Source organism: Somniosus microcephalus, chromosome 11, assembly GCF_052327205.1.
Source record: "Somniosus microcephalus isolate GS21.2 chromosome 11, FLI_Smic_1.0, whole genome shotgun sequence".
NCBI classification, from domain to species: domain Eukaryota; kingdom Metazoa; phylum Chordata; class Chondrichthyes; order Squaliformes; family Somniosidae; genus Somniosus; species Somniosus microcephalus.
Genome location: NC_140997.1, coordinates 193031527 through 193054765, shown reverse-complemented (window position 1 = coordinate 193054765; position 23239 = coordinate 193031527). Strand labels below are relative to the sequence as shown.

The following is a 23239-nucleotide window of genomic DNA, read 5'->3' as shown; positions in this document are numbered from 1 at the left end:
CTCCCCACTGCCAACCTCAGACCTGTGGCCCTCTCCCCAGTGCCAACCTGGGACCTGTGAGCACTCCCTACTGCCAACCTGGGACATGTGGCCCCTCTCCCCACTGCCAACCTGGGACCTGTGGCCTCTCTCCCCACTGCCAACGTGGGACCTGTGGTCACTCTCCCCACTGTCAACTTCAGACCTGTGGCCCTCTCCCCACTGCCAACCTGGGACCTGTGAGCTCTCCCTACTGCCAACCTGGGACCTGTGGCCCCTCTCCCCACTGCCAACCTGGGACCTGTGGTCACTCTCCCCACTGCCAACCTGGGACCTGTGGTCACTCTCCCCACTGCCAACCTGGAACTTGTGGCCCTCTCTCCACTGCCAACCTCAGACCTGTGGCCCCTCTCCCCACTGCCAACCTGGGACCTGTGGCCCCTCTCCCCACTGCCAACCTGGGACCTGTGGCCTCTCTCCCCACTGCCAACTTCGGACTTGTGGCCCCTCACCCCACTGCCATCCTGGGACATGTGGTCACTCTCCCCACTGCTAAACTGGGACCTGTGGCCCTTCGCCCCACTGCCAACCTCAGACCTGTGGCCCTCTCCCCACTGCCAACCTGGGACCTGTGGCCTCTCTCCCCACTGCCAACCTCAGACCTGTGGCCCTCTCCCCACTGCCAACCTGGGACCTGTGGCCCCTCTCCCCACTGCCAACCTGGGACCTGTGGCCTCTCTCCCCACTGCCAACCTCACACCTGTGGTCACTCTCCCCACTGCCAACCTGGGACCTGTGGTCACTCTCCCCACTGCCAACCTGGGACCTGTGGCCTCTCTCCCCACTGCCAACCTGGGACCTGTGGCCTCTCTCCCCACTGCCAACCTGAGACCTGTGGTCACGCTCCCCACTGCCAACCTCAGACCTGTGGCCCCTCTCCACACTGCCAACCTGGGACTTGTGGCCCCTCTCCCCACTGACAGCCTCAGACCTGTGGCCCCTCTCCCCACTGTCAACCTGGGACCTGTGGCACTTCTCCCCACTGACAGCCTCAGACCTTTGGCCCCTCTCCCCACTGCCAACCTGAGACCTGTGGTTACTCTCCCCACTGCCAACCTGGGACCTATGACCCCTCTCCCCACTGCCAACCTGAGACCTGTGGTCACTCTCCCCACTGCCAACCTCAGACCTGAGGTCACTCTCCCCACCACCAACATGGGACCTGTGGCCCCTCTCCCCACTGCCAACCTCAGACCTGTGGTCACTCTCCCCACTGCCAACCTGGGACCTGTGGTCACTCTCCCCACTGCCAACCTGGGACCCATGGTCACTCTCCCCACTGCCAACCTGGGACCTGTGGTCACTCTCCCCACTGCCAACCTGGGACCTGTGACCTCTCCCCACTGCCAACCTGGGACCTGTGACCCCTCTCCCCACTGCCAACATCTGACCTGTGGCCCCTCTCCCCACTGCCAACCTGAGACCTGAGGTTACTCTCCCCACTGCCAACCTGGGACATGTGGCCCCTCTCCCCATTGCCAACCTGGGACCTGTGGCCCCTCTCCCCACTGCCAACCTCAGACCTCTGAGCTCTCCCCACTGCCAACCTCAGACCTCCGGCCCTCTCCCCACTGCCAACCTCCAGACCTGTGACCCCTCTCCCCACGGCCAACCTCAGACCTTTGGCCCTCTCTCTACTGCCAACCTCATACCTGTGGCCCCTCTCGCCACTGCCAACCTGGGACCTGTGGCCCCTCTCCCCACTGCCAACCTCAGACCTGTGGCCCTCTCCCCAGTGCCAACCTGGGACCTGTGAGCACTCCCTACTGCCAACCTGGGACATGTGGCCCCTCTCCCCACTGCCAACCTGGGACCTGTGGCCTCTCTCCCCACTGCCAACGTGGGACCTGTGGTCACTCTCCCCACTGTCAACTTCAGACCTGTGGCCCTCTCCCCACTGCCAACCTGGGACCTGTGAGCTCTCCCTACTGCCAACCTGGGACCTGTGGCCCCTCTCCCCACTGCCAACCTGGGACCTGTGGTCACTCTCCCCACTGCCAACCTGGGACCTGTGGTCACTCTCCCCACTGCCAACCTGGGACTTGTGGCCCTCTCTCCACTGCCAACCTCAGACCTGTGGCCCCTCTCCCCACTGCCAACCTGGGACCTGTGGCCCCTCTCCCCACTGCCAACCTGGGACCTGTGGCCTCTCTCCCCACTGCCAACCTCAGACCTGTGGTCACTCTCCCCACTGCCAACCTGGGACCTGTGGTCACTCTCCCCACTGCCAACCTGGGACCTGTGGTCACTCTCCCCACTGCCAACCTGGGACCTGTGGTCACTCTCCCCACTGCCAACCTGGGACTTGTTGCCCCTCTCCCAACTGCCATCCTGGGACATGTGGTCACTCTCCCCACTGCTAAACTGGGACCTGTGGCCCCTCGCCCCACTGCCAACCTCAGACCTGTGGCCCTCTCCCCACTGCCAACCTGGGACCTGTGGCCTCTCTCCCCACTGCCAACCTGGGACCTGTGGCCTCTCTCCCCACTGCCAACCTGTGACCTGTGGTCACTCTCCCCACTGCCAACCTCAGACCTGTGGCCCCTCTCCCCACTGCCAACCTGGGACTTGTGGCCCCTCTCCCCACTGACAGCCTCAGACCTGTGGCCCCTCTCCCCACTGTCAACCTGGGACCTGTGGCACTTCTCCCCACTGACAGCCTCAGACCATTGGCCCCTCTCCCCACTGCCAACCTGAGACCTGTGGTTACTCTCCCCACTGCCAACCTGGGACCTATGACCCCTCTCCCCACTGCCAACCTGAGACCTGTGGTCACTCTCCCCACTGTCAAACTGGGGCCTGTGGCCCCTCTCCCCACTGCCAACCTCAGACCTGAGGTCACTCTCCCCACTACCAACATGGGACCTGTGGCCCCTCTCCCCACTGCCAACCTCAGACCTGTGGTCACTCTCCCCACTGCCAACCTGGGACCTGTGGTCACTCTCCCCACTGCCAACCTGGGACCCATGGTCACTCTCCCCACTGCCAACCTGGGACCTTTGGTCACTCTCCCCACTGCCAACCTGGGACCTGTGACCTCTCCCCACTGCCAACCTGGGACCTGTGACCCCTCTCCCCACTGCCAACATCTGACCTGTGGCCCCTCTCCCCACTGCCAACCTGAGACCTGAGGTTACTCTCCCCACTGCCAACCTGGGACCTGTGGCCCCTCTCCCCACTGCCAACCTGGGACCTGTGGCCCCTCTCCCCACTGCCAACCTCAGACCTCTGAGCTCTCCCCACTGCCAACCTCAGACCTGTGGCCCTCTCCCCACTGCCAACCTCCAGACCTGTGACCCCTCTCCCCACTGCCAACCTCAGACCTTTGGCCCTCTCTCTACTGCCAACCTCATACCTGTGGCCCCTCTCGCCACTGCCAACCTGGGACCTGTGGCCCCTCTCCCCACTGCCAACCTCAGACCTGTGGCCCTCTCCCCAGTGCCAACCTGGGACCTGTGAGCACTCCCTACTGCCAACCTGGGACATGTGGCCCCTCTCCCCACTGCCAACCTGGGACCTGTGGCCTCTCTCCCCATTGCCAACCTGGGACCTGTGGTCACTCTCCCCACTGTCAACTTCAGACCTGTGGCCCTCTCCCCACTGCCAACCTGGGACCTGTGAGCTCTCCCTACTGCCAACCTGGGACCTGTGGCCCCTCTCCCCACTGCCAACCTGGAACCTGTGGTCACTCTCCCCACTGCCAACCTGGGACCTGTGGTCACTCTCCCCACTGCCAACCTGGGACTTGTGGCCCTCTCTCCACTGCCAACCTCAGACCTGTGGCCCTCTCCCCACTGCCAACCTGGGACCTGTGGCCCCTCTCCCCACTGCCAACCTGGGACCTGTGGCCCCTCTCCCCACTGCCAACCTGAGACCTGTGGCCTCTCTCCCCACTGCCAACTTCAGACTTGTGGCCCCTCACCCCACTGCCAACCTGGGACATGTGGTCACTCTCCCCACTGCTAAACTGGGACCTGTGGCCCCTCGCCCCACTGCCAACCTCAGACCTGTGGCCCTCACCCCACTGCCAACCTGGGACCTGTGGCCCCTCTCCCCACTGCCAACCTCAGACCTGTGGCCCTCTCCCCACTGCCAACCTGGGACCTGTGGCCCCTCTCCCCACTGCCAACCTGGGACCTGTGGCCTCTCTCCCCACTGCCAACCTCAGACCTGTGGTCACTCTCCCCACTGCCAACCTGGGACCTGTGGTCACTCTCCCCACTGCCAACCTGGGACCTGTGGTCACTCTCCCCACTGCCAACCTGGGACTTGTGGCCCTCTCCCCACTGCCAACCTCAGACCTGTGGCCCTCTCCCCACTGCCAACCTGGGACCTGTGGCCCCTCTCCCCACTGCCAACCTGGGACCAGTGGCCCATCTCCCCACTGCCAACCTGGGACCTGTGGCCCCTCTCCCCACTGCCAACCTCAGACTTGTGGCCCCTCTCCCCACTGCCAACCTGGGACATGTGGTCACTCTCCCCACTGCTAAACTGGGACCTGTGGCCCCTCGCCCCACTGCCAACCTCAGACCTGTGGCCCTCTCCCCACTGCCAACCTGGGACCTGTGGCCTCTCTCCCCACTGCCAACCTCAGACGTGTGGCCGTCTCCCCACTGCCAACCTGGGACCTGTGGCCCCTCTCCCCACTGCCAACCTGGGACCTGTGGCCCCTCTCCCCACTGCCAACCTGGGACCTGTGGCCTCTCTCCCCACTGCCAACCTCAGACCTGTGGCCCTCTCCCCACTGCCAACCTGAGACCTGTGGCCTCTCTCCCCACTGCCAACCTCAGACCTGTGGTCACTCGCCCCACTGCCAACGTGGGACCTGTGGCCCCTCTCCCCACTGCCAACCTGGGACCTGTGGCCCCTCTCCCCACTGCCAACCTCAGACCTGTGGCCCTCTCCCCACTGCCAACCTGGGACATGTGGTCACTCTCCCCACTGCCAACCTGGGACCTGTGACGCCTCTCCCTACTGCCAACCTGGGACCTGTGGCCCCTCTCCCCACTGCCAACCTGGGACCTGTGGCCCCTCTCCCCACTGCCAACCTCAGACCTGTGGCCCTCTCCCCACTGCCAACCTGGGACCTGTGAGCTCTCCCTACTGCCAACCTGGGACCTGTGGCCCCTCTCCCCACTGCCAACCTGGGACATGTGGCCTCTCTCCCCACTGCCAAGCTCAGACCTGTGGTCACTCTCCCCACTGCCAACCTGGGACCTGTGGTCACTCTCCCCACTGCCAACCTGGGACCTGTGGTCACTCTCCCCACTGCCAACCTGGGACTTGTGGCCCCTCTCCCCACTGCCATCCTGGGACATGTGGTCACTCTCCCCACTGCTAAACTGGGACCTGTGGCCCCTCGCCCCACTGCCAACCTCAGACCTGTGGCCCTCTCCCCACTGCCAACCTGGGACCTGTGGCCTCTCTCCCCACTGCCAACCGGGGACCTGTGGCCTCTCTCCCCACTGCCAACCTGAGACCTGTGGTCACTCTCCCCACTGCCAACCTCAGACCTGTGGCCCCTCTCCCCACTGCCAACCTGGGACTTGTGGCCCCTCTCCCCACTGACAGCCTCAGACCTGTGGCCCCTCTCCCCACTGTCAACCTGGGACCTGTGGCACTTCTCCCCACTGACAGCCTCAGACCTTTGGCCCCTCTCCCCACTGCCAACCTGAGACCTGTGGTTACTCTCCCCACTGCCAACCTGGGACCTATGACCCCTCTCCCCACTGCCAACCTGAGACCTGTGGTCACTCTCCCCACTGTCAACCTGGGGCCTGTGGCCCCTCTCCCCACTGCCAACCTCAGATCTGAGGTCACTCTCCCCACTACCAACCTGGGACCTGTGGCCCCTCTCCCCACTGCCAACCTCAGACCTGTGGTCACTCTCCCCACTGCCAACCTGGGACCTGTGATCACTCTCCCCACTGCCAACCTGGGACCCATGGTCACTCTCCCCACTGCCAACCTGGGACCTGTGGTCACTCTCCCCACTGCCAACCTGGGACCTGTGACCTCTCCCCACTGCCAACCTGGGACCTGTGACCCCTCTCCCCACTGCCAACATCTGACCTGTGGCCCCTCTCCCCACTGCCAACCTGAGACCTGAGGTTACTCTCCCCACTGCCAACCTGGGACCTGTGGCCCCTCTCCCCACTGCCAACCTGGGACCTGTGGCCCCTCTCCCCACTGCCAACCTCAGACCTCTGAGCTCTCCCCACTGCCAACCTCAGACCTGTGGCCCTCTCCCCACTGCCAACCTCCAGACCTGTGACCCCTCTCCCCACTGCCAACCTCAGACCTTTGGCCCTCTCTCTACTGCCAACCTCATACCTGTGGCCCCTCTCACCACTGCCAACCTGGGACCTGTGGCCCCTCTCCCCACTGCCAACCTCAGACCTGTGGCCCTCTCCCCAGTGCCAATCTGGGACCTGTGAGCACTCCCTACTGCCAACCTGGGACATGTGGCCCCTCTCCCCACTGCCAACCTGGGACCTGTGGCCTCTCTCCCCACTGCCAACCTGGGACCTGTGGTCACTCTCCCCACTGCCAACTTCAGACCTGTGGCCCTCTCCCCACTGCCAACCTGGGACCTGTGGCCCCTCTCCCCACTGCCAACCTGGGACCTGTGGCCTCTCTCCCCACTGCCAACCTCAGACCTGTGGCCACTCTCCCCACTGCCAACCTGGGACCTGTGGTCACTCTCCCCACTGCCAACCTGGGACCTGTGGTCACTCTCCCCACTGCCAACCTGGGACTTGTGGCCCTCTCTCCACTGCCAACCTCAGACCTGTGGCCCTCTCCCCACTGCCAACCTGGGACCTGTGGCCCCTCTCCCCACTGCCAACCTGGGACCCGTGGCCCCTCTCCCCACTGCCAACCTGGGACCTGTGGCCTCTCTCCCCACTGCCAACCTCAGACTTGTGACCCCTCTCCCCACTGCCAACCTGGGACATGTGGTCACTCTCCCCACTGCTAAACTGGGACCTGTGGCCCCTCGCCCCACTGCCAACCTCAGACCTGTGGCCCTCTCCCCACTGCCAACCTGGGACCTGTGGCCTCTCTCCCCACTGCCAACCTCAGACCTGTGGCCCTCTCCCCACTGCCAACCTGGGACCTGTGGCCCCTCTCCCCACTGCCAACCTGGGACCTGTGGCCTCTCTCCCCACTGCCAACCTCAGACCTGTGGTCACTCTCCCCACTGCCAACCTGGGACCTGTGGTCACTCTCCCCACTGCCAACCTGGGACCTGTGGTCACTCTCCCCACTGCCAACCTGGGACTTGTGGCCCTCTCCCCACTGCCAACCTCAGACCTGTGGCCCTCTCCCCACTGCCAACCTGGGACCTGTGGCCCCTCTCCCCACTGCCAACCTGGGACCAGTGGCCCATCTCCCCACTGCCAACCTGGGACCTGTGGCCCCTCTCCCCACTGCCAACCTCAGACTTGTGGCCCCTCTCCCCACTGCCAACCTGGGACATGTGGTCACTCTCCCCACTGCTAAACTGGGACCTGTGGCCCCTCGCCCCACTGCCAACCTCAGACCTGTGGCCCTCTCCCCACTGCCAACCTGGGACCTGTGGCCTCTCTCCCCACTGCCAACCTCAGACCTGTGGCCGTCTCCCCACTGCCAACCTGGGACCTGTGGCCCCTCTCCCCACTGCCAACCTGGGACCTGTGGCCCCTCTCCCCACTGCCAACCTGGGACCTGTGGCCTCTCTCCCCACTGCCAACCTCAGACCTGTGGCCCTCTCCCCACTGCCAACCTGGAACCTGTGGCCTCTCTCCCCACTGCCAATCTGGGACCTGTGGCCTCTCTCCCCACTGCCAACCTCAGACCTGTGGTCCCTCTCCCCACTGCCAACGTCAGACCTGTGGCCCCTCTCCCCACTGCCAACCTGGGACCTGCGGCCCCTCTCCCCACTGCCAGCCTCAGACCTGTGGCCCTCTCCCCACTGCCAACCTGGGACCTGTGGCCCCTCTCCCCACTGCCAACCTCAGACCTGTGGCCCCTCTCCCCACTGCCAACCTGGGACTTGTGGCCCTCTCCCCACTGCCAACCTCAGACCTGTGATCCCTCTCCCCACTGCCAACCTGGGACCTGTGGCCCCTCTCCCCACTGCCAACCTGGGACTTGTGGCCCTCTCCCCCCTGCCAACCTCAGACCTGTGGCCCTCTCCCCACTGCCAACCTGGGGCCTGGGGCCCCTCTCCCCACTGCCAACCTCAGACCTGTGGCCCCTCTCCCCACTGCCAACCTGGGACCTGTGGCCCCTCTCCCCACTGCCAACCTGGGACTTGTGGCCCTCTCCCCACTGCCAACCTCAGACCTGTGGCCCTCTCCCCACTGCCAACCTGGGGCCTGTGGCCCCTCTCCCCACTGCCAACCTCAGACCTGTGGCCCCTCTCCCCACTGCCAACCTGGGACCTGTGGCCCCTCTCCCCACTGCCAACCTGGGACCTGTGGCCCCTCTCCCCACTGCCAACCTGGGACCTGTGGCCTCTCTCCCCACTGCCAACCTCAGACCTGTGGCCCTCTCCCCACTGCCAACCTGGAACCTGTGGCCTCTCTCCCCACTGCCAATCTGGGACCTGTGGCCTCTCTCCCCACTGCCAACCTCAGACCTGTGGTCCCTCTCCCCACTGCCAACGTCAGACCTGTGGCCCCTCTCCCCACTGCCAACCTGGGACCTGCGGCCCCTCTCCCCACTGCCAGCCTCAGACCTGTGGCCCTCTCCCCACTGCCAACCTGGGACCTGTGGCCCCTCTCCCCACTGCCAACCTCAGACCTGTGGCCCCTCTCCCCACTGCCAACCTGGGACTTGTGGCCCTCTCCCCACTGCCAACCTCAGACCTGTGATCCCTCTCCCCACTGCCAACCTGGGACCTGTGGCCCCTCTCCCCACTGCCAACCTGGGACTTGTGGCCCTCTCCCCACTGCCAACCTCAGACCTGTGGCCCTCTCCCCACTGCCAACCTGGGGCCTGGGGCCCCTCTCCCCACTGCCAACCTCAGACCTGTGGCCCCTCTCCCCACTGCCAACCTGGGACCTGTGGCCCCTCTCCCCACTGCCAACCTGGGACTTGTGGCCCTCTCCCCACTGCCAACCTCAGACCTGTGGCCCTCTCCCCACTGCCAACCTGGGGCCTGTGGCCCCTCTCCCCACTGCCAACCTCAGACCTGTGGCCCCTCTCCCCACTGCCAACCTGGGACCTGTGGCCGCTCTCCCCACTGTTTGGCCTCACAGTCTGGTACCAGGTCCCCCGGCTCTACTTGAAACACAGCAACATCTACCCCACTCCTCCCTCTTCCCAGCTCTTCAAGATTACCTTCAAAAATAAAACAATGGCCTTGTTCCTAGTTGTGCTGCCAACAGTTAAAATTAAATGTTAAAACTTGTCCCCAATCTGTGTTCTTCCCAGCATTGTGTCTCCATTAATCTTAAAAACCTATTTCCTATTCCAAGCTATTTAAGAGTAAAACTGCAGTCCCATTCCTCACTGTTCTTCCTGCTGGGGAAATAAATTAGCTTAACAACGCTTCTATTGTAAAACATCGCATCCTCTGACTCACCGTAACCAGCACTACAAGAACTCGACCAGTAATAAATCATGAATTTGGCACTCCTTTTCTACCCATATCAAGCTTACTTCCTGTGTCACAATTTTTAAGCCATGTTTTTTATGTCAACATTTATAATGGCAAAATCATATGTCAATGTTCCTTAATGGTAAATTTCTATTTGCCTGCCACACCGTAATTGCAGGCCTCCCACCACTAGGTGGTGCAGTGCCACAAATCAACCAGGCCCATCTGCCATTTTATTTTTTCACCCAATTTTCAGATGTTTTAAATGGAGTTTTATTTTTTTCCATCAATTTTCAGGGCACCGGAGACCCCAACCAATAAATGACTGCTCAATTTCATGCTGTCAGGCCACAATTTAGCTGCTCCCCATCTGCAATATTTTCTTTCCTCAGTCGTAACTGGGCTGACACTGAGCCTACCCATTCTACCAATTTCTGGCCACTGGTTTGATGTTGCGGATGCCTTTCTCCGCAACCCTTAGTTTGATAGCCTCTTTAAAAATAGTTGGGCCTCAAGTCTACCAGCTCAGGAATCATGTCTCCCACATCATGACCTATAACTTTGCAACCTCTGACTTGCACCCCTACTTAGAGACATAGAGTCATAATGGAACAGAATGTGGCCATTCGGCCCATCGAGTCCATGCCAGCTCTCTGTAGAGCAATCCAGTCAGTCCCATTCCCCCGCTCTATCCCCGTAGCCCTGCAAATTTATTTCCCTCAAGTGCCTATCCAGTCTCCCCTTGAAAACATTGAGTGTCTCCACTTCCACCACTTCCGTCGGCAGCGACTTCCAGTTCCTCACCACTCGCTGCGTAAAAAAGTTTTTCCTCACGTCCCCCCTGTATCTCTTGCCCAAAACCTTAAATCTGTGTCCCCTAGTCCTTGTACCATTAACTAGTGGGAACAGCCTTTCCCCGTCTAGCCTATCCAAACCCGTCATAATCTTGTACACCTCTATCAAATCACTCCTCAACCTCCTTTGCTTTAATGAAAACAAATCCAGCTTCTCCAACCTGTCCTTGTAGCTAAGATCCCCCATCCCCGGAACCATTCTGCTAAATCTCCTCTGCACCCTCTCAAATGCCTTCACATCCTTCCTAAAGTGTGGTGACCAGAACGGGACGCAATACTCCAGTTGTGGCCTAACCAGCGCTTTATAAAGATTCAGCAAAACTTCTCTACTTTTGTTCTCAATAACTCTATTTATGAAGCCCAAGATCCCATATGCTTTGCTAACCACTCTCTCAATATGTCCTGCCACCTTCAGGGACCTATGCACATTAACTCCCAAGTCCCTCTGTTCCTGCACACTCTTTAAAACGGTGCCATTAAGTGTATATTGTCTCTCCCTGTTCCTTCTGCCAAAATGCATCACCTCACACTTCTCTGTATTAAATTACATCTGCCACTTGTCTGCCCATTCTGCTAGCCTTTCTATGTCCTGTTGCAGTCGATTGGTATCATCTTCACTGTTTGCCACACCCCCAAGTTTGGTGTCATCGGCAAATTTAGAAATCTGTATTCCAATATCCAGGTCATTTATATATATATCAACAAAAGTGGTGGCCCCAGCACTGACCCTTGGGGAACACCACTGTCTACCATCCTCCAGTCTGTAACACAGCCATTTACTACAGCTCACTGTTCCTTAAGCCAATTCCTTATCCAAGCTGCCACTGACCCACCTATTCCATGAGTCTCAATTTTGTTAACCAGCCTTCCATGTGGTACTTTGTCAAACGCCTTATGAAAATCCATGTAGACAACATCCATTGCATTCCCTTCATCAATCCTCCCTGTTACTTCATCAAAAAATTCAATTACTGTAGATCACTTACCTGCATCCCTTCTTCTCCCTCTAAGCTTTTCCCTGAGTGACTGAACTTTGTGCTCGCTAGGCCAGCACCAAACACAAACAACTTTAAGTTTACTAGCACTGAAAGTGATTATATTATGTAAGTATATAATGATAACTCTTTAAGCACCTGAACAAAGTAAGGGGCTCTTTAGTTCTTACCTCAGAAATATTAAAGGTGTCTTTAGCTTTTTTTAAACATAACTTCCATGTCTGTGTAGATGGCACAATGAAATCAGCTATGGGGAGATGTGCATTTAATGCAACAATACTAAATAAATATATAGTATTAACTATTTAAATGCCTTAACAAACTAAATATTAAAAAGGCTTCTAACTTAATTTTGGCATCTGCTACAGGAGAATCATTTACATGGTCACGGGGAGGATGAAACAGTGTTTCCTGACTCACCATAAGCAACACCTTAAGAGATCTGCTACAATATAATATATAAGTAAGTAGATTTTATGTTCTGTTTTGCAATCAGTAATTGAGACCAGGATTTACATCCTGCTATTGCACCAGTTCCCTGCACCCCTCCCCTCACCTTTTCATTCCTCGCCCCCTGGTGTAAATCTCCAGTGACAGATGGGACTGAGACACCTTGCATGTCTAACAGTATGCAAACCTGCTGACCCTGGAATTTGGGACTCTCAACAATGGAGCTCGTCGTTGGATGGAAGTCCCATCCCGCCACACAACTGGCAGAAGAGTGAGCTGCCAGGGATTTCAGGGCTTATATATTTTTTTTATTTTTTTCATTTCTCTGTTCGACAACACTCTGAAGACCATTGTTCGCTCTTCTCACCTGCTGACAGTTTGCCAAAGCTTGTTCATTCTCCATTATTACAGCCATCCCTCGGGAACCGTCAGATCGGTGAATAGTAACCTGGTGAAACAAACAGCTTCCACTTAGACAGGAAAAAGATATCTTGTAGAGTTAACTCTTTTGCTCCTACGTATTTCAGGATTTTTTTTCTTATTTTCATTGGGGCTGTGTTTTTGTGGATCTAATTTGAAAGGAAAGCTTCAATGAACTAATCTAGCCATCAACATGCCCCTCCCTCTAAAACACACCCTAAATTGTATATGGCGTCACTTAATTGGGACAAATTCTTTGGTCAATTAGAGGAGCTATTTTATCTCCCCAAGTTTGTTTTTTCGGGTAGCAGCAGTTAAACTATTTCAAACGATGCACAGACAAGCCTTCTGCAGAACAACCAGATTTCATTTTCTTTTATATAGAAGGAAACAGACGTTGGGGTCACTTTGTCTGTTGCCTGAATGAAGTTACTATCCTCATTAACTTGTCCTAATGCGTCACAACATCAACTTCACAGAAAGTTGTATTTTTCTCTCAATTATTTTGCACTTCAGTAACAATTCAATAGCAGGGGTAAAAGGAGACATTAAATATTTTATTACTTTCATTCAAATAATGCATCTATATAAAGTTGAAGTGAGTTTAAATCTGAACTTGTCATTCTTACCTTGATCTGAACACAAGGAGAAAATATGTCCCTCCCAGAGCTGCAACTGCCCTGAGGCTCCAGCCAGGTTCCAAGCACAGTGCAGTTTCCCTCAGTGAAATTTAAAACTATTGGGAACAAAAAAAGGGAAAGAAAATGAAACCATAATCTTAATGATGGATCTTTATATCACAAGGTGTTCTTTGGGCAGCCTGATGACACATTACATTAGTGGATAATGCATTATGTTAGCACCTTGCCCCTTACTGAAGGTGGCAGGACATATTGAGAGAGTGGTTAGCAAAGCATATGGGATCTTGGGTTTCATAAATAGAGGTATTGAGTACAAAAGTAGAGAAGTTATGCTGAATCTTTATAAAGCGCTGGTTAGGCCACAACTGGAGTATTGCATCCAGTTCTGGTCACCACACTTTAGGAAGGATGTGAAGGCATGTGAGGGTGCAGAGGAGATTTCAGAATGGTTCCGGGGATGGGGGATCTTAGCTACAAGGACAGGTTGGAGAAGCTGGATTTGTTTTCATTAGAGCAAAGGAGGTTGAGGGGTGATTTGATAGAGGTGTACAAGATTATGACGGGTTTGGATAGGCTAGACAGGGAAAGGCTGTTCCCACTAGTTGATGGTACAAGGACTAGGGGACACAGATTTAAGGTTTTGGGTAAAAGATACAGGGGGGACGTGAGGAAAACTTTTTTACGCAGCGAGTGGTGAGGACCTGGAACTCGCTGCCGATGGAAGCGGTGGAAGCGGACACGCTCAATGTTTTCAAGGGGAGACTGGATAGGCACTTGAGGGAAATAAACCTGCAGGGCTACGGAGATAGAGCGGGGGAGTGGGACTGACTGGGCTGCTCTACAGAGAGCTGGCATGGACTCGATGGGCCGAATGGCCTCCTTCTGTGCCGTTATGATTACGACCCTGCCTGCCATGGTGCCGGTGTGGCTCTTATCACCAAATATCACCTTGGTCTCTCCCACTATTCTTTGGCACCTTCTCTTCCTATGAGCACCTCACCTTGTTTCACCCCCTCATCTCTCCTTTAAAATCCTCATTCTCTGTCGCCTCCCATGCTCCAGTCCAAGTTTTTCATCAAGATATCCTCACTCCTTTCCTCCTTCAGCCTCTGCAATGAACAACTCCTCATCACCAGTGATTCCAACCTCCATTTCAACTCCCCTTGTCCTCTCTCATCTGATTTCACTGTCCTCCTTTAATCTCTTCCTCCATATAAACTCTCAACCATACATTTTCAGCTACTGATCTGCTCACACCCTACCTCTGCCTTTGTTGTCCTTATCCCCCCCAGGAAAACCATTACTCCTTCCCACCCTGGTCATTCCCCCTAGTACAGCCCCCATCATCGCTCCCTCAAGTCCAAGGGGCATAACGTATCTGGTTTAGCCATCCATCACTAGATCTGCTTGGACCACATCAAGCACTATCGGGCCCTACTCTCTGTCAAAACTGCTCATTACTCCAGGATCATCCATGAATCCAAAGATAACCCCAGTTCCTTTTCTTCATCTCCTAAGCCTTTCTCCTGTGCCCCCTCCACCCTCACCTCCAACGTACGAGGAGCTCATGGACTTCTTTGTCACTAGCTGAGACCATCCATTCAGCTGCCTATGCTGCATCCTCCCTTCCCCTTGATCACCAAGCCAAACTTCCCTGCTGCCCTAGCCCTGAACCCGCATCCTTCTCTAGTGTCTCTCCTGTCTCTCCTCATACCCTCGCTGTGCTCATCTTGTTCATAAGACCCACCTCATGCTCTTTTTACCCCATTCCCAGTAAACTACTGGCCACCCAACTTCCCTTCCTAGTCCCCATACTATCTGACATTGTAAATGGCTCCCTTTCCTCAGGTACTGTCCTCAATTCCGGCCTCTTGCATATCCCGCACTCCTTTTGCCCACCATTGATGTACTTGCCTTCAGCCGTCAGCTCTGGAATACCCTCTCTGAACCTCTGTTTCTCCACCTCTTTCTCTTCCTTTAATATCCTCATTTAAAACCTACCTCTTTGACCAAGCTCTTTGACCCACCCCACCTAATATCTATTTTTGGCTTCGTACCAATTTTTGTCTGATTACCCTTATGTGAAGCACCTTAGGATGTTTTCCTATGTTAAAGATGCTCCATAAATACAATGGTGTGGAGATGCCGGAGTTGGACTGGGGTGGACAAATATAAGAAGTCACACAACACCAGGTTATAGTCCCAACAGTTTTATTTGAAATCACAAGCTTTCGGAGTGCTGCTCCTTTGTCAGAATCACTGAAAAGACTACACGATAACATCAACAAGTTCCATCCCACCATCAAACTCACCATGGACTACTCCTCAGAATCAGTTTCATTCTTGGACACACGAATCTCCATCAAAGACGGACACCTCAGCACTTCACTCTACCGCAAGCCCACGGACAACCTCAGGATGCTCCACTTCTCCAGCTTCCACCCTAGTCACGTTAAAGAAGCCATCCCCTATGGACAAGCCCTGCGAATACACAGGATCTGCTCAGACGAGGAGGAACGCGATGGACACCTACAGACGCTGAAAGACGCCCTCGTAAGAACGGGATATGACGCTCGACTCGTCGATCGACAGTTCCGACGGGCCACAGCAAAAAATCGCATAGACCTCCTCAGAAGACAAACATGGGACACAACCAACAGAGTACCCTTCATCGTCCAGTACTTCCCCGGAGCGGAGAAACTACGCCATGTTCTTCGCAGCCTTCAACATGTCATTGATGACGATGAACACCTCGATAAGGCCATCCCCACGCCTCCACTACTCGCCTTCAAACAGCCGCCTAACCTCAAACAGACCATCGTTCGCAGCAAATTACCCAGCTTTCAGGAGAACAGCGACCACGACACCACACAACCCTGCCACGGCAACCTCTGCAAGACATGCCAGATCATCAACACAGATACCATCATCACACGTGAGGACACCACCCACCAGGTACATGGTACATACTCATGTGACTCGGCCAACATTGTCTACCTCATACGTTGCAGGAAAGGATGCCCCGGAGCATGGTACATCGGCGAGACCATGCAGACACTGCGACAACGGATGAACGGACACCGCGCAACAATCGCCAGGCAGGAGTGTTCCCTCCCAGTCGGGCAACACTTCAGCAGTCAAGGACATTCAGCCTCCGATCTTCAGGTAAGCATTCTCCAAGGCGGCCTTCGAGACACACGACAACGCAAAATCGTCGAGCAGAAACTGATAGCCAAGTTCCGCACTCATGAGGACGGCCTCAACCGCGATCTTGGGTTCATGTCACGCTACATGTAACCCCACCTGATGTAGGGTCACCCAGACTCGAGTCGTCGTTGGCTTGTTCTCTCTACACAGATGCGGCCGGACCTGCTGTGATTTCCAGCAAAAAAAATGTTTTTCGGTCTGTTTTTTGTTTTTCATACAGACCCCAGCATCTGCAACATTTGACCCCTTGTGACCCCACCTCATTGTTCTTTGATGTAATGTTTTCCTGACTGACCTGTTTGGACACCATTCACACCTTTGATCGCTGTGATTATCTCTCTGCCGAGGTGTGATAAATGGCAGTTAGAAAGATTACCTGTAATCATCTGGCATTATTCTTTGACTATATAAGCTGTGTCTTTATGCATCTCTCCACTTCACCTGACGAAGGAGCAGCGCTCCGAAAGCTTGTGATTTCAAATAAAACTGTTGGACTATAACCTGGTGTTGTGTGACTTCTTACATTTGTCCATAAATACAAGTTGTTGTAAAGAGAAGGGGAATATGAAATTTAACAGTCGTTCTACCTTTACTGATACAACCAGGTTAAATCGCCCCTGAAATTCCGACTCTACTGTCACTCCTTGTTGAAAATTCAACCCAATATATCTCCTGGAGCATATTTTTTAAATTAAATTTTACTGTATCAGGCTTTATTCTTTAATTTTAAACAAAACTATTGCAGTCTTACCCTTGTGAAATGGTTTCAATATGTAAATACCAAATAGAATTAAAAGTAACCAAATGATCAGGATCACAGGGGCCAGGAAGACCAGCGGGCACTTCAGTTTATCAGCAATCTCTTCTCGTCTGAGATCCACAGCAGAGATCTTGCTTCTCCTCTGTGCCCTCCTCTTTGCTTTCTCAGTTCTGGATCGTCCAAAACCAGCAGCTGGCGGCCGAGTTGTATTTGCCTCCTCCCCATTACTGTTGCCTGGGCAAACTGAGCTGGGGAACTGCAAGCTAGTGACGAACATGGTGAGAGAAATTTGAAATCATAAATACTATGTTGTTTTTAAATTGGTTTCTGGAAGGTTAAAAGGAATTGTTTGAAAACTGTCCTTGGCCAAAGGCTAACTTCTTGGTCATGTAAAGCTTGTTGACATGATTTCTTGTATCAAGATAGTTGAACCTTCAAATTGCTTCAAGCAACTGAAACAGACCTGCAAGGAAAATACAAAAAGGAATAAATTAAAACGTGCAAGAGATGCACTAATGGGCCATAATTTGCTGTCAAAATAATGATGAGGCTGATGGAGCTCCCCGTTATTTATACACAAATGCTGCAGCAACATCAGGCGATGGTAGATCCGAGGTATAACGCGGAAATCCTAAAGTTGCTGTCTGAGATGCGCCACTCCACTGTTAGCTTCGCGAAAACGCCATCTCACTGTCTGGCTCACCAGTGAAATGCTTTGAATGGCGTGAAGTTGTTGTTTTAGCTCGTAGATACGAACTAAACATGCCACAGAAAGTTAGGTCTGCCCTGGGAGTGTTTGATGGGACAGTGTAGATGGAGCTTTACTCTGTATCTAACCCGTGCTGTACATGCCCTGGGAGTGTTTGATGGGACAGTGTAGAGGGAGATACAGTCAGTAACACAGGGCGCTGGAGACAGAGAGAGGTGGAGTTTCACCAAGGAGGGAAGGAGTTTCACAGAGGGAGAGAGATACAGGTGGGGAGTGTACAGGGAGATGGGGTGAATTATACAGGGGGGAGTTATTGTACAGGAGTGGCATACGGGTGGATTATACAGCAGGAGTGGGGGCAGGAGATAAGCACGGGAAATTATACAAATGGGGGGAATTCACAGGGGGATTAAACGGGGCATTTCAAAGTGGGGGAAATTATAGGTGGAGAGTTTCAAGGTGGGGGCAGCTTCACGAGGGTGTAGTATGCAGGGGCATTATAGGGGGATTAGGGGATTTTAATGGAGTGTATTATAGGGGGGTGTCACGGAGCTAAAGTTACAGGGGTATTATACAGGGCGGAGAAGAGAGTATCACAGGGGCATTATAAAGGATGTAGTATGGTGGGTATTATACAGGGGGGGGAGAAGAGAGTATCACAGGGGCATTATACAGGGCGTAGTATGGGGGGCTATTATACAGGGGGGGAGAAGAGAGTATCACAGGGGCATTATACAGGGCGTAGTATTGGGGGGTATTATACATGGGGGGAGAAGAGAGTATCACAGGGGCATTATACAGGGCGTAGTATGGGGGTATTATACAGGGGGGGAAAAGAGAGTATCACGGGGCATTATACAGGGCGTAGTATGGGGGGTATTATACAGGGGGGGAAAAGAGAGTATCACGGGGCATTATACAGGGCGTAGTATGGGGGGGTATTATACGGGGGGGAGAAGAGAGTATCACAGGGGCATTATACAGAGCGTAGTATGGGGGGTATTATACAGGGGGGAGAAGAGAGTATCACAGAGGCATTATACAGGGTGTAGTATGGGGGAGTATTATACAGGGAGGAGAAGAGAGTATCACAGGGGCATTATACAGGGCGTAGGAAGGGGGAGTATTATACATGGGGGGGAGAAGAGAGTATCACAGGGGCATTATACAGGGCGTAGTATGGGGGAGTATTATACATGGGGGGGAGAAGAGAGTATCACGGGGCATTATACAGGGCGTAGTATGGGGGGTATTATACAGGGGGGAAAAGAGAGTATCACGGGGCATTATACAGGGCGTAGTATGGGGGGGTATTATACGGGGGGAGAAGAGAGTATCACAGGGGCATTATACAGAGCGTAGTATGGGGGGTATTATACAGGGGGGAGAAGAGAGTATCACAGAGGCATTATACAGGGTGTAGTATGGGGGAGTATTATACAGGGAGGAGAAGAGAGTATCACAGGGGCATTATACAGGGCGTAGGAAGGGGGAGTATTATACGGGGGGGAGAAGAGAGTATCACAGGGGCATTATACAGGGCGTAGTGTGGGGGAGTATTATACATGGGGGGGAGAAGAGAGTATCACAGGGGCATTATACAGGGCGTAGTATGGGGGAGTATTATACAGGGGGATGGAGATAACCGGTGCGATTAGACAGCGGAGGGGAGGAATTCACACGGAGGGCATAAAAAGCGGCAGTTTGCGGGGGGGGGGGAATTTTCAACAGAGGGGGGAATTTCAACAGGGGGGGAATATCAACGAGGGGGGGAATTTCAATGGGGGGGAATTTCAACAGGGGAGAATTTCAACAGGGGGGGAATTTCAACAGGGGGGGAATTTCAACAGGGGGGGAATTTCAACAGGGGGGGAATTTCAGCGGAGGGGGAATAGTCAGTGGGGGGAAATATTCAGCGGGGGGGGAATTTCAGCGGAGGGGGAATAGTCAGCGGGGGGAAATATTCAGCGGGGGGGGAATTTCAACGGAGGGGGAATAGTCAGCGGGGGGAAATATTCAGCGGGGGGGAATATTCGGGGGGGGATATTCAGCGGGGGGGGGCTTGCCTGATGTGCCTCCCATAGTTGAATAGCCCTTACTGCATGCAGCCATGTGCTTGCCTGATGTGCCTCCCGTAGTTGAATAGCCCTTAATGTACGCAGCCATGTGCTTGCCTGATGTGCCTCCCATAGTTGAATAGCCCTTAATGTATGCAGCCATGTTTGAGCTACAGGGGAGTCGAGGGTTATGGGGAACAGGCAGGTATGTGGATTTGAGGCCAAGATCAGTTCAGTCATGATCTTATTGAATGGCGGAGCAGGCTCGAGGTGTCAAATGGCCTACTCCTGCTCCTATTTCTTATGTCCTTATGTCTTGTCCATTTCAGTCTAATGACGTGATAAGTGTTAATTACTGCCAAACAACCACTCTGCCACTGAAAATGAACTACTACAAGTGTGGAGTCACATTCCTTCAGGTTTTAAATGTGGTTGGAGATATTAACAATGTAAAAAAAAATGTTTTTACTTTTCCTTTCTGTCTATTTTTCTCTCTCTCTTATTCCAATCTTCCTTTCCCTCTCTCTATTTCTCTTTCTGTACCTGATTTGACATTGAATTCGCCCTCTCTAATTTACACTTCCTTCTCAGTCCTTGTGCTATTTCACAATCCTTCTATCTGATTGGTTAAGAAGATATATAGTTGCTTGTCCTGTTCGCTCAGGTCCCACATGCCCGGTTTCCCTCGCTTTGACATTATCAGCTCACACTTTCAGCAACTTGCCATGCAATAAAATTTTAAAAACGAAACATGCATGGGCAAATCTAACAAATGGCAGATGCCGTTAGATTCACTCCTACGGCAAATTATGGTCCATTATTACAGCAAAGAGATGTGTACATGGATATCTATTCTGGGTCATCTAGTCGCTCCTACACGTGCCTCTATAAACAGGTTTCCATCTGTAAAGAACTTTACACAAAAGAATATTAGAACAGTTTTACCTACAGCATGGAAAGTGTTTTATTTTAAGAGGTGATAATGAACCTTCTTTTAAGGTGTTAATGAATGGAACAAAACAGCCAAATACAGATGAATTCACTGAGCTAATTTTTGGTTTAACAGACACACCAGATGTTAAGTGGAAATAACAACAGGGAATGCTGGAAAAAACTCAACAGGCCAGGCAGCATCGGTGGAGAGAGAAACAGAGTTAACGTTTCAGGTCGATGACCTTTCATCAGAACTGGAAAAAAAGCAGGAAAAGCAGTTAAGTGGAATTGTATAATGATATTAAATATTCTTTTCCATCCCAAATCTATATATATAAATCGGTACTTCTGTCATTCTGTCTTTCTATCTGTCTATCTGTCTATCTGTCTATCTGTCTGTCATCGCGTGTGCGTTGCGGGTATGCACTCGAAAGTTACAGGGCGTACCTATGCGCGCGTTACCTCCAAAGAAAGCTTACGCTTCCGAGACGGTTTTAAGCGTATTTACGTTTCGGCCGGGCTAAAATTGCGCCCGCGGTATCCCAAAAACCTTCAACATTCCGCTCATTAGCATCTCATTATCCGCTCATTAGCGACAGAGTGACCTCGAGCTCGACCAATCGTACGCCGGGTTGCTGGCGTGTGCCCGCCGGGCCAATCGGTGCGCGTGTGGCCGGGCTTTATCGTTCTGAACCGAGGTGAGTCGCCGCCATCTTGATTCCAAACTTTTCCTTTCTTTTTCCCGCTTTCTGCGTCTTAAAAAAAAACGTTGCTTTTAAAACACATAGGCCTAGAAATTCGGTTTTGGCGCAGCGAGGGCTTTAGCGCCGGAAGTTAGTGCCGGCGCTAAGTCCCCCTGCGCGCGCCAAAAATTCAGTAGCGCCGCGCCCAAACGGCTGCCGGCGCTACTGAGGGGTCTCAGCGCCTCAAAACTGGCGCCACGCGCCGCATTGCGGCGCTATTCCGGCGCTGCGGCGCCCGCTGCGGTGCGGCAGGCTCGGGAAGTGCAGGCCTCCTCCTTCCGTTAAGGAGGAGCTGCCTGCACCCGGCCGCGGCCCGCGATAATCTTTTTAAAAATGAGCCCGGCACCTCGGACAAGTGCCGGGCTTGCTTCTGTTCCGGGGGGGGTGGCGGGGGGAAGTCCGGGGAGGGAGCTGCGGCCAGGCAGCCGGCGGGAAAGCGGCCGGCCGCCGCGGGGCCTTTAATGCGCCGGCGCAAAGTTGTGTAAGGCACCTCTGCCAGAACGTTGCTTGCGGCTGCCACGGGCGAGGCGGCCGCAACTCAATTTCCGAGTTCGGGCGGGTTACCATGGCAACCGGGACGCTGCGCACACCGATGACGTCATCGGTGCCGGCGCAGCGCTACCGGCCTAACGCCGATTTAGGGCCCCTGTCAATTTCTAAACTGGCCATAACTTCGGCGCTAGGCCCTCTAGCGCCTCAAAAGCGGCGCTAAGGCCATATTGTTTTTTTTAAAAATGATTTAGAAAGTAATTAACTTATCTAATCTCATTAATTTTCCTACCTTTCCCCGTTTTTCCAGGTAGGCCTAGAAGCCTCGGCGTCTCCTCCGCACCCACGCCCGAGCTAGGCACCTCCGGCCCCACTCGAAGGCTGGAGGGCCGAGCCTCAGCCCAGCGCCGCTAGGGTGCGCGCGCAGCAGGAGCTGAGACGTCTCTCTCTGCCGGGGCTTGCTGAGCGTCCAGCGTTACCCTGGCAACGGGCGCAATCGGCGGTCTTCACCTCGGGGGGGGGGGGGGGGCGGCCGCGACCCTCGGGGGGGGGGGGCCGCGACCCTCGGGGGGGGGCCGCGCGCGCAGCAGGAGCAGCTGAGACCCGGCGTCTCTCTCTCTGGCTTGGTCAGCGTCAACGGTTTGCCCTGGCAACCGGGCCCGCCGGCCGAGAGAGACGCCGCGTCTCAGCTCCTGCTGCGCTCGCAATCGGCGGTCTTCACCTCCGGGGGGGGGGGGGGGGGGCGCGACCCTCGGGGGGGTGGTCGCGACCCTCGGGGGGGGGCGCCCACCGCCCTCCCTCCCCTCTGCCCTCCATCCCCCCTCCCCTCCCCCGCCCTCCCTCCCTCCCCCTCCCCCCCCGCCCTCCCTTCCCCTCCCTCCCCCTCCCCCCCCCGCCCTCCCTTCCCCTCCCCTGCCCTCCCTTCCCCCCCTCCCTCCCTTCCCCTCCCCTGCCCTCCCTTCCCCCCACCCTCCCTCCCTTCCTTCCCCCCTCCCCTCCTCCCGCCCTCCCTTCCCCGCCCTCCCCTTCCCCGCCCTCCCCTCCCCCCTCCCCCACCCTCCCTTCCCCTCCCCCTCCCCTCCCCTCCCTCTCTTCCCCCCACCCCTCCCCTCCCTCTCTTCCCCCCAGTCGCTCTCTCTCTTCCCCCCAGTCGCTCTCTCTCTTCCCCCCAGTCGCTCTCTCTCTCTCTTCCAACAACAACATGCCCTCGAAAAAGCCTCGGCACCGCCGGGCACTTCAGCTAGTGTTATATAAATGCACAGGCTGTTGTACACCTAACTTTTCTCCAAACTATAACACTTTAACTAATGGGTTTTGAAATTTGTTCTATTTCCAATCCTTAGGAAAAAACCTGAT

At 54.9% G+C, this 23239-nt stretch overlaps 1 protein-coding gene across 1 annotated transcript in view; it reads right to left on the bottom strand.

Annotated features, from left to right (window-relative positions):
• Positions 1-23239, bottom strand: part of LOC147111076 (uncharacterized) — a 91607-nt gene that overhangs the window by 24163 nt on the left and 44205 nt on the right. The window contains exons 2-4 of the mRNA XM_086001594.1: positions 16944-17415; positions 12974-13080; positions 12292-12372 (exon numbers count right to left, since the gene is read on the bottom strand). Of these exons, the coding sequence (XP_085857720.1) occupies positions 12292-12372; positions 12974-13080; positions 16944-17229 (474 nt within the window). The 5' untranslated portion in view covers positions 17230-17415. The remainder of the gene's footprint in view (positions 1-12291; positions 12373-12973; positions 13081-16943; positions 17416-23239) is intronic.